The 12,148-nt window shown below is 45.9% G+C and overlaps 1 protein-coding gene across 1 annotated transcript; it reads left to right on the top strand.

The window, feature by feature from the left end:
- Positions 1–2,589, top strand: LOC135531175 (component of gems protein 1-like). Its single transcript, XM_064959294.1, has 2 exons — positions 1–731; positions 1,848–2,589. Exons 1-2 carry the CDS (start codon positions 1–3, stop codon positions 2,587–2,589), a joined length of 1,473 nt encoding a protein of 490 aa, XP_064815366.1.
- Positions 2,590–12,148: the final 9,559 nt, after the last annotated feature.

The following is a 12,148-nucleotide window of genomic DNA, read 5'->3' as shown; positions in this document are numbered from 1 at the left end:
ATGAGACCAATAAGCAATATAAGACCAATAAGCAACGAGGCCAATAAGCACTATGAGGCCAATAAACACTATGAGACCAATAAGCACTATGAGACCAATAAGCAATATGAGACCAATAAGCAATATGAGACCAATAAGCACTATGAGACCAATGAGCACTATGAGACCAATAAGCAATATGAGACCAATAAGCACTATGAGACCAATAAGCAATATGAGACCAATAAGCAATATAAGACCAATAAGCACTATGAGACCAATAAGCAATATGAGACCAATAAGCACTATGAGACCAATAAGCACTATGAGACCAATAAGCACTATGAGACCAATAAGCACTATGAGACCAATAAGCAATATGAGACCAATAAGCACTATGAGACCAATAAGCACTATGAGACCAAAAAGCAATATGAGACCAATAAGCACCATGAGACCAATAAGCACTATGAGACCAATAAGCACTATGAGACCAATAAGCAATATGAGACCAATAAGCACTATGAGACCAAAAAGCAATATGAGACCAATAAGCACCATGAGACCAATAAGCACTATGAGACCAATAAGCACTATGAGACCAATAAGCACTATGAGACCAATAAGCACTATGAGACCAATAAGCACCATGAGACCAATAAGCACTATGAGACCAATAAGCACTATGAGACCAATGAGCACTATGAGACCAATAAGCACTATGAGACCAATAATCACTATGAGATCAATAAGCAATATGAGACCAATAAGCACTATGAAACCAATATACACTATCAAATCAAATGTATTTATATAGCCCTTCTTACATCAGCTGATATCTCAAAGTGCTGTACAGAAACACAGCCTAAAACCCCAAACAGCAAGCAATGCTGGTGTAGAAGCACGGTGGCTAGGAAAACCTCCCTAGAAAGGCCAAAACCTAGGAAGAAACCTAGAGAGGAACCAGGCTATGAGGGGTGGCCAGTCCTCTTCTGGCTGTGTCAGGTGGAGATTATAACAGAACATGGCCAAGATGTTCAAATGTTCATAAATGACCAGCATGGTTAAACAATAATAATCACAGTGGTTGTCGAGGGTGCAACACCTCAGGAGCACCTCAGGTCAGCACCTCAGGAGTAAATGTCAGTTGGCTTTTCATAGCCGATCATTGAGAGCATCTCTACCGCTCCTGCTGTCTAGAGAGTTGAAAACAGCAGGTCTGGGACAGGTAGCACGTCCGGTGAACAGGTCAGGGTTCCATAGCCGCAGGCAGAACAGTTGAAACTGGAGCAGCAGCACGGCCAGGTGGACTGGGGACAGCAAGGAGTCATCATGCCAGGTAGTCCTGAGGCATGGTCCTAGGGCTCAGGTCCCCCGAGAGAGAGAAAGACAGAAAGAGAGAAAGAGAGAATTAGAGAGAGCATACTTAAATTCACACAGTACACCGGAGCAATACTCCAGATATAACCGACTGACCCTAGCCCCCCGACACATAAACTACTGCAGCATAAATACTGGAGGCTGAGACAGGAGGGGTCAGGGGACACTGTGGCCCCATCCGATGATACCCCCGGACAGGGCCAAACAGACAGGATATAACCCCAAACAGCAAGCAATGCTGGTGTAGAAGCACTTTCCCAAAGCACAGCCCCCACACCACTAGAGGGATATCTTCAACCACCAACTTACCATCCTGAGACAAGGCAGAGTATAGCCCACAAAGATCTCCGCCACGGCACAACCCAAGGGGGGGACGCCAACCCAGACAGGAAGACCACGTCAGTGACTCAACCCACTCAAGTGACGCAACTCTCCTAGGGACGGCATGGAAGAGCACCAGTAAGCCAGTGACTCAGCCCCTGTAATAGGGTTAGAGGCAGAGAATCCCACTATGAGACCAATAAGCAATATGAGACCAATAAGCACTATGAGATCAATAAGCAATATGAGACCAATAAGAACTATGAGATCAATAAGCAATATGAGACCAATAAGCAATATGAGACCAATAAGCAATATGAGACCAATAAGCAATATGAGACCAATAAGCACTATGAGGCCAATAAGCACTATGAGACCAATAAGCACTATGAGACCAATAAGATCTATGAGACCAATAAGCAATATGAGACCAATAAGCACTATGAGACCAATAAGCACTATGAGACCAATAAGCACTATGAGACCAATAAGCACTATGAGACCAATAAGCACTATGAGGCCAATAAGCAATATGAGACCAATAAGCACTATGAGACCAATAAACACGATGAGACCAATAAGCACTATGAGACCAATAAACACGATGAGACCAATAAGCACTATGAGACCAATAAGCACTATGAGACCAATAAGCACTATGAGACCAATAAGCACTATGAGACCAATAAGCACTATGAGACCAATAAGCACTATGAGACCAATAAGCACTATGAGACCAATAAGCACTATGAGACCAATAAACACGATGAGACCAATAAGCACTATGAGACCAATAAGCACTATGAGATCAATAAGCAATATGAGACCAATAAGCACTATGAGACCAATAAGCAATATGAGACCAATAAGCACTATGAGGCCAATAGGCCTGTGAGGAAAACCAGTTAGAAGACTGTAAATTGCTGTGGATTATAGTGTCTGGATTATAATAAGAAATAAGGTCGTGTGAGGAGACTGTCTGTACTATTATATGCACAACTGTCTGTAGTAAACCCTTGAGTTGTCAGTGTTCATAATCAATCCAATCCAACCACACTAGTGGTCTCACTATGAACCTAAAATAGTAGAAGAGCATCATTTTTCAAGTCTCACAAAATTACACCACAATCATTTTATTTTGTATTAGTGAGAGATAGCTCCCATCCAGGAGTTTATGGTGTGCAGTGGGAGTAAGTTAGAGCTATGTTAAAGGAAGAGAATTTACATTCGTTCTGCCTGGACTCCATTCAGTTACACCAGAGCAGGCCTGTTATGAGAAAGGAAATTTGTGTCTGTGCAAGAGTACTCAGGCTACAACATATACAGTGCCTTAGGAAAGTATTCAGACCCCTTGACTTTATCCACATTTTCTTACGTTACAGCCTTATTCTAAAATTGATAAAACTGTATTTTTTTCCTTATCAATCTACACATAATACCCCACAATGCCAAAGCAAAAATAGGTTTATAGACATTTTTGCAAATGTATTACAAATATAAAACGGAAATATCACATTTACGTAAATACTCAGACCCTATACTCAAAACTTGGATGGGGAGTGTTGCTGCACAGCTATGTTAAGGTCTCTCCAGAGGTGTTCAATCGGGTTTAAGTCCGGGCTCTGGCTGGGCCACTCAAGGACATTCAGAGACTTGTCCCAAAGCCACTCCTGCGTTGTCTTGGCTGTGTGCTTAGGGTTGTTGTCTTGTTGGAAGGTGAACCATTGGCCCAGTCTGAGGTCCTGAGCGCTCTGGAGCAGGTTTTCATCAAGGATCTCTCTGTACTTTGCTCTGTTCATCTTTGCCTTGATCCTGACTAGTCTCTCAGTCCTTTCTACTGAAAAACATCCCCATAGCATGATGCTGCCACCACCATGCTTCACCTTATGGATGGTGCCAGGTTTCCTCCTGACGTGACACTTGGCAATCAGGCCAAAGAGTTCCATCTTGGTTTCATCAGACCAGAGAATCTTGTGTCTCATGGTTTGAGCTTTTAGGTGCCTTTTTGCAAACTCCAAGCGGGTTTTCATGTGATTTTTACTGAGGAATGGCTTCTGTCTAGCCACTCTACCATATATGCCTGGTTGTCTTTCTGGAAGTTCCTCCCATCACCACAGAGGAACTCTGGAGCTCAGTCAGAGTGACCATCGGATTCTTGGTCACCTCCCTGAGATGCACTGTCAACTGTGGGACCTTATATAGGCGGGTGTGTGTCCAATCAATTGAATTTACCACAGGTGGACTACAACCTAAGTTGTAGAAACATCTCAAGGACGATCAATGGAAAGCTCAATATCGAGTCTCATAACAAAGGGTCTGAATACTTATGTAAATAAGGTATTTCTGTTTTAAAAAATTATACATTTGAAAAAATTTCTCAGAACCTGTTTTCACTTTATCATTGTGGGGTATTGTGTGTAGATTGATGGGTAAAAATATGAATTTAATCCATTTTAGAATTAAGGCTGTAAAGTAACAAAATGTGGAAAAAGTCAAGGGGTTTGAATAGTTTCGGATTGCACTGTATATAATGTGATATTTTTCTATACAACACGGAATACCTACCAATCATTATAGCCTATACTGCCTATTTAAATGGATGAGATGAATTGCCATAGAATATGTGTTTGGGGAGGGGGAAATAGGTAGGCCTATAGCTTGCATGGAGTAAGAAACGAGTGGTCGGAAATTGGCTTGGCTTTTACAGCACAGAAACGTCACTGTTATGGACTTTGCATTTCCTCTATACAACATTCTATCAATAAGATGTCAGTGTGGATTGTTTACTACCTGCTTCATCAGTTCATCTGGGATGGTTTAAGTGTGTTCCCAGACAGCACTGTATCTTTCCTCATAATTTACTATGCCAATAAGAGAGGAGGTGCCAGGGAACGCTCAAGCATTACCTCCACCAGACAGTGAGAGAGCAAGAGAGTCAGAGAGAGAGTCAGAGAGAGAGAGAGGGAGAGGGACAGAGAGAGTGTCACGTTTTTTCAAAATCGAACCCAGAAGCAGACCAGGACAAGGAGAGTAGGAAGAAGGTGAATATTTATTTACAAGTGAATGTGAATGGGTAGATATATCCAGGTGGCGTAGCGGGCAGCGGTGGTGAGTTGATGGGAGTAAATAGGTGGATCCAATGAGGTAGCGGAATCCTCCGACGACCAGGCGGGAATGGGGTAAATGATCCGGGTGAGTAACTGAAGACAGAACAAACGGAGGTAAGTTTAAGGCAAGCAATACGTAAAAAAAAACAACAAAACAAATTCTATCCAACTTGAGGCTGATACTATGGCACAACATACTGTTCATGGCTAACGATCCGGCAGGGAATGGATGTCAGGTCCGGGCTTATGAAGAGGAGAGATGATGATCAGGACCAGGTGTGCAGATAGCTGATGGGATACAGGTGCGGGTAATCAGAACTCCCAACTGGCTACCTTGCCCGGCAACCAGACAGGGTGCGTTCCAGGACGCCGGAAAAAACACTCCAGGACAGAACACAGGCAAAAAACAGACTCAGGAAACGGGATTCGTGACAGTACCCCCCCTCCGACGAACGCCACCGGGCGGACTACCCAGAGCGCCAGGGTGGAGGCGGTAACAGTCACGAAGCAGGTCATCGTCAAGGATCTGACGCCGAGGAATCCAACTCCTCTCCTCAGGACCATATCCTTCCCAATCCACTAAATACTGGAACCCTCGACCCCGCCGTCTGGAGTCCATGATGTGGCGCACCGTGTAGACAGGACCACCTCCGATCATCCGAGGAGGAGGAGGACGAGGAGGAGGGGGCAACAGAGGACTGAGGAGAACCGGCTTGAGGCAGGAGACATGAAAGGTGGGATGTACTCTTAGTGTAGCAGGCAACTTGAGTCGGACCACAACAGGATTAATGATATTTTCCACTACAAACGGACCAATGAACTTCGGTGACAGTTTCCTCGACTCAGTCCGTAGAGAGGAAGATCCCGTGTAGCCAACCAAACCCTATCTCTGACAGTATAAGCGGGGGCAGGAATACGGCGACGATTCGCCTGGATCTGATACCGGTCAGAAACCTTAAGGAGGGCCTTCCTGGTCCGATGCCAGGTGCGGTGGCAACGACGAATGTGGGTCTGGACAGAAGGAACCGAGAGATCCCGCTCCTGAGAAGGAAACAAGTGAGGTTGGTAACCGTACAGGCACTGGAAGGGAGACATCCCAGTGGCAGATGAAGGGAGAGTATTATGAGCATACTCGACCCAGGGTAATTGAGAGGACCAAGAGGTGGGATCAGAGGAAACAAGACAGCGCAGCATGGACTCCATCTTCTGGTTGGCTCTCTCCGCCTGACCATTAGATTGGGGTGAAATCCAGATGTGAGACTGACTGTAGCTCCAATGGCCAAACAGAAGGATTTCCAGACAGCAGAGGTAAACTGAGGACCACGGTCAGAAACAATGTCACAGGGCAACCCGTGGACCCTGAACAGCTCCCTAACCAGGATCTCGGACGTCTCAGTGGCCGAAGGCAGCTTGGAGAGGGGAACAAAGTGGGCAAACTTGCTGAATCTATCCACAATGGTCAGAATAACCGTGTTTCCAACAGAAGAGGGCAACCCCGTGACAAAATCCAGGGCCAGATGCGACCAAGGTCGCCGGGGAATAGGTAGATAAAAATTTGCAAACCCCAGGAATCTCTGGAGCTGCAATCTCGTACCGGGCTGGACCCAATCCCGAACCGCCCGAACCTTCTCTTGGTCCATCTTGATCTCTCCCCTGGAGATGATGTACCCGAGGAAGGACGTCGTGTGGGCGTGAAAATCACACTTCTCAGCCTTCACGAACAGACGGTTCTCCAATAACCGCTGCAGGACCTGCTTGACATGCTGAACGTGGCTAGAAAACTCCTTCAAGAAGATGAAGATATCATCCAGGTAAACGAACACAAAAATACCAATCATATCTCTCAGAACGTCATTCACCATACTTTGGAACACAGCAGGAGCGTTGGTCAGTCCAAACGGCATCACCTGGTACTCGAAATGTCCCATCGGAGTATTGAACCCAGTCAACCACTCGTCCCCCTCTTTGATCCGAACCAAATGATAAGCATTACGTAAATCAAGCTTCGTAAAAACCATAGCACCCTGTAAAGAATCGAAAGCCGAGCTCATCAAGGGCAGGGGATACTTGTTCTTGACCGTAATATCATTCAAACCCCGATAATCAATACACGGTCGAAGAGAGCCATCCTTCTTGCTCACAAAAAAAATCCTGCTCCCAGAGGTGATGACGAGGGCCGAATGAAACCTGCAGCTAGAGATTCCTTGATGTACATCTCCAAGGCCTCACGTTCAGGTTGTGAGATACTGTATAACCGTCCCTTGGGAAAGGTAGCTCCAGGAAACAGATTAGTCGCACAATCATAAGGTCGGTGGGGAGGAAGGGACAGAGCCTTCTGTTTACTGAATACTTCACCCAACTCGTGATATGTTTCTGGAACCAGGGACAAATCAGGAGGAGCAGAGTCACTGACCTGACTGGAAACGGCAGGAGAACAGGCAGTCCTAAGCCAGTTAGCATGACAATCAATGCTCCAACTAGTTACCTTACCCGTCACCCAATCAAACGAGGGATTGTGTTCCTTCAGCCAGGGGTAACCAAGAACCAGAGGAACATGGGGCGAGGACAGAATGAAGAAGGAGATAAACTCTGAATGATTACCTGACAACAACATCTTAACCGGTTCAGTCCTCATAGTGATCCGTGCCAGACTACTGCCGTTCAGAGTGGTTGCTTCAATGGCTTCCGGCAATTGCTCATTGGAAAGCCCCAGCTGTTCCATCAAGTCGGCATCAATAAAGCTGCCATCGGCACCTGAATCGATAAAAGCGTTCATCTCTAAGCTCTGATCCTTATTCATAAGGGTCGCAGGAAAACGGGGTCTGACAGGATCTTTGAGAGTTTGAAACTGGCTCGCTAAAATTCCTCCCAAAACTAGCGAGCCGGGCAGTTTAACTGGCGCTGTGGACAAGCGGAGATGTAATGTCCCGAGCTACCACAGTAGAGACAGCTGTTGGTCTCACGTCTACGTTGGCGCTCTTCCTTAGTTAGCCCGTGTCGCCCCACTTGCATTGGTTCAGGATCTGGTGGCAAGACCCCTCCACTAATCCCGTGTGGAGAATAACGATCAATACGTTCTGGTTCACTTCCTGAACCGAATGGTAACCGAGTTGCTGATTGATTGGATGGGCCCCACTGCTTCTCCCTCCTCTCTCGGACTCTATTATCTACCTGAATAGATAAAGTGACCAAGCTGTCTAGGTCACTAGGCTCTGGATAGGATATCAGCTCGTCCTTGAGTTGCTCCGACAACCCCTGGTAAAAAGCCGCTTGTAGTGACTCCTCATTCCAACAACTCTCCACAGACAATGTCCTGAACTCGATCATAAAGTCTGCCACACTGCGAGCTCCTTGGCGAAGAGTGAACAAATGTTTAGCTGCGTCCTTACCTCGGACTGGATGGTCAAAAAGCTTTCTCATCTCTCCCGTGAACTCCTGGTATGAAGCCATGCAGGTCTCCTGTCGTTCCCAAATGGCTGAAGCCCATTCCAGAGCTCTTCCACGCAGCAGTTCAATAACAAAGGCTATCCTAGCCTTGTCAGTGGCGTAAGAATGGGGCTGCAGATCAAACACTAACCCACACTGCATAAGAAACGAACGGCATCTTCCCAAATCCCCTTCATATTTATCAGGCGTCGGTACCTTGGGTTCACGGAAGGAAACCGCACCAGACACGGCAGGTGAGATGGGTGAAACAGGTGGTGAATGAATCGCCGGCAAACTGAGCTGATCCTGGATTTGTGTGAAGCTAGCAGATAAGTTCTGGATTGAACCCGCTATCTCCTGTAGCGTCGTCTTGTGTTGTCCCAATGTCTTCCCCTGCTGGGTAATGGCATGGCAAACGGAGTCCAGGTCCGCTGGGTTCATCCTTGGCCGGATCGTTCTGTCACGTTTTTTCAAAATCGAACCCAGAAGCAGACCAGGACAAGGAGAGTAGGAAGAAGGTGAATATTTATTTACAAGTGAATGTGAATGGGTAGATATATCCAGGTGGCGTAGCGGGCAGCGGTGGTGAGTTGATGGGAGTAAATAGGTGGATCCAATGGGGTAGCGGAATCCTCCGACGACCAGGCGGGAATGGGGTAAATGATCCGGGTGAGTAACTGAAGACAGAACAAACGGAGGTAAGTTTAAGGCAAGCAATACGTAAAAAAACAGCAAAACAAATTCTATCCAACTTGAGGCTGATACTATGGCACAACATACTGTTCATGGCTAACGATCCGGCAGGGAATGGATGTCAGGTCCGGGCTTATGAAGAGGAGAGATGATGATCAGGACCAGGTGTGCAGATAGCTGATGGGATACAGGTGCGGGTAATCAGAACTCCCAACTGGCTACCTTGCCCGGCAACCAGACAGGGTGCGTTCCAGGACGCCGGAAAAAACACTCCAGGACAGAACACAGGCAAAAAACAGACTCAGGAAACGGGATTCGTGAGAGAGAGAGCGAGCGAGAGACAGAGAGAGAGCGAGAGAGGGAGAGAGAGAGAATGCAATCAGAATCAATGACTTCATTTTCTCCAGTTGATAAGAAGCGCGACCCATTCACAGTCGTGGTGAATGAAACATGCTGATAGTCAGGCCCAGAGTGTAATTTAATGAGGGAAACATGTATAATATCTGACACTGTTGGCCTACCGTGTCTTCAAAAAGTATTCAGACCCTTTGACCTTTTCCGCATTTTGTTATGTTACAGCCTTATTCTAAAATGGATTAAATAAATAAAAATCCTCAGATATCTACACAAAATACCCCATATTGACAAAGTGAAAACAATTCCTTAAATACCTTATTTACATACTGTAAGTATTCAGACCCTTTGCTGTGAGACTCAAAATTGAGCTCAAGTGCACGCTGTTTCCATTGAACATCCTTGAGATGTTTCTACAACTTAGGTTGTAGTCCTCCTGTGGTAAATTCAATTGATTGGACATGATTCTTTAAGGCACACACCCGTCTATATACGGTCCCACAGTTGACAGTGCATGTCACAGTAAAAACAAAGCTATGAGGTCAAGTAATTGTCCGTAGAGCTCAGAGACAGGATTGTGTCGAGGCACAGATCTGGAGAAGGGTACCAAAACATTTCTGCAGCATTGAAGTTCCCCTAGAACACAGTGGTCTCCATCATTCTTAAAAGGAAGAAGTTTGGAACCAACAAGACACTTCCTAGAGATGACTGCCCGGGCCTTGGTCAGGGAGGGGACCAAGAACCCGATGGTCCCTCTGACAGAGCTCCAGAGTTCCTCTGTGGAGATGGGAGAAACTTCCAGAAGGACAACCAGGCATTTATGGTAGAGTGGCTAGACAGAAGCCATTCCTCAGTAAAAATCACATGAAAACTCGCTTGGAGTTTGCAAAAAGGCACCTAAAGACTCAAACCATGAAAAACATGATTCTCTGGTCTGATGAAACCAAGATGGAACTCTTTGGCCTGATTGCCAAATGTCATGTCTGGAGGAAACCTGGCACCATCCATAAGGTGAAGCATGGTGGTGGCAGCATCATGCTATGGGGATGTTTTTCAATGGCAGGGACTGGTAGACTAGTCAGGATCGAGGGAAAGATAAACGAAGCAAATTACAGAGAGATCCTTGAGAGGGCCCAGGACCTCAGACTGGGCCAATGGTTCACCTTCCAACAGGACAACAACCCTAAGCACACAGCCAAGACGATGCAGGAGTGGCTTCGGAACAAGTCTCTGAATGTCCTTGAGTGGCCCTGTCAGAGTCCAGAGTTGAACCGAGTGAGTGGCGAGTGTAGAGAGTATAGAGATATAGAGATATTGTTATCCACGTCGGCACCAACGATGTTAGGATGAAACAGTCAGAGATCACCAAGCGCAACATAGCTTCTGCGTGTAAATCAGCTAGAAAGATGTGTCGGCATCGAGTAATTGTCTCTGGCCCCCTCCCAGTTAGGGGGAGTGATGAGCTCTACAGCAGAGTCTCACAACTCAATCGCTGGTTGAAAACTGTTTTCTGCCCCTCCCAAAAGATAGAATTTGGAAATAATTGTCCCTCTTTCTGGGCCTCACCCACAAACAGGACCAAGCCTGACCTGCTGAGGAGTGACGGACTCCATCCTAGCTGGAGGGGTGCTCTCATCTTATCTACCAACATAGACAGGGCTCTAACTCCTCTAGCTCCACAATGAAATAGGGTGCAGGCCAGGCAGCAGGCTGTTAGCCAGCCTGCTTGCATAGTGGAGTCTGCCACTAGCAAAGTCAGTGTAGTCAGCTCAGCTATCACCATTGAGACCGTGTCTGTGCCTCGACCTAGGTTGGGCAAAACTAAACATGGCGGTGGTCGCCTTAACAATCTCACTAGGATAAAGACTACCTCCATTCCTGTCATTATTGAAAGAGATCATGATACCTCACGTCTCAAAATAGGGCTACTTAATTTTAGATTCCTTACTTCAAAGGCAATTATAGTCAATGAACTAATCACTGATCATAATCTTGATGTGATTGGACTGACTGAAACATGGCTTAAGCCTGATGAATTTACTGTGTTAAATGAGGCCTCACCTCCTGGCTACACTAGTGACCATATCCCCGTGCATCCCGCAAAGGCAGAGGTGTTGCTAACATTTACGATAGCAAATTTCAATTTACAAAAAAAAAATGGCGTTTCCGTCTTTTGAGCTTCTAGTCATGAAATCTATGCAGCCTACTCAATCACTTTTTATAGCTACTGTTTACAGGCCTCCTGGGCCATATACAGCGTTCCTCACTGAGTTCCCTGAATTCCTATCGGACCTTGTAGTCATAGCAGATAATATTCTAATCTTTGGTGACTTTAATATTCACATGGAAAAGTCCACAGACCCACTCCAAAAGGCTTTCGGAGCCATCATTGACTCAGTGGGTTTTGTCCAACATGTCTCTGGACCCACTCACTGTCACAGTCATACTCTGGACCTAGTTTTGTCCCATGGAATAAATGTTGTGGATCTTAATGTTTTCCTCATAATCCTGGACAATCGGACCACCATTTTATTATGTTTGCAATTGCAACAAATAATCTGCTCAGAACTCAACCAAGGAACATCAAAAGTTGTGCTATAAATTCACAGACAACACAAAGATTCCTTGATGTCCTTCCAGATTCCCTCTGTCTACCCAAGGACGCCAGAGGACAAAAACCACCTAACTGAGGAACTCAATTTAACCTTGCGCAATACCCTAGATGCAGTTGCACCCCTAAAAACTAAAAACATTTCTCATAAGAAACTAGCTCTCTGGTACACAGAAAATACCCGAGCTCTGAAGCAAGCTTCCAGAAAATTGGAACGGAAATGGCGCCACACCAAACTGGAAGTCTTCCGACGAGCTTGGAAAAGACAGTACCGTAC

This window comes from Oncorhynchus masou, unplaced genomic scaffold (genome assembly GCF_036934945.1).
Source record: "Oncorhynchus masou masou isolate Uvic2021 unplaced genomic scaffold, UVic_Omas_1.1 unplaced_scaffold_1539, whole genome shotgun sequence".
Lineage (NCBI taxonomy): Eukaryota > Metazoa > Chordata > Actinopteri > Salmoniformes > Salmonidae > Oncorhynchus > Oncorhynchus masou.
The sequence above is the reverse complement of the archived record's forward strand: the minus strand, read 5'-3'. Positions and strand labels throughout refer to the sequence as shown.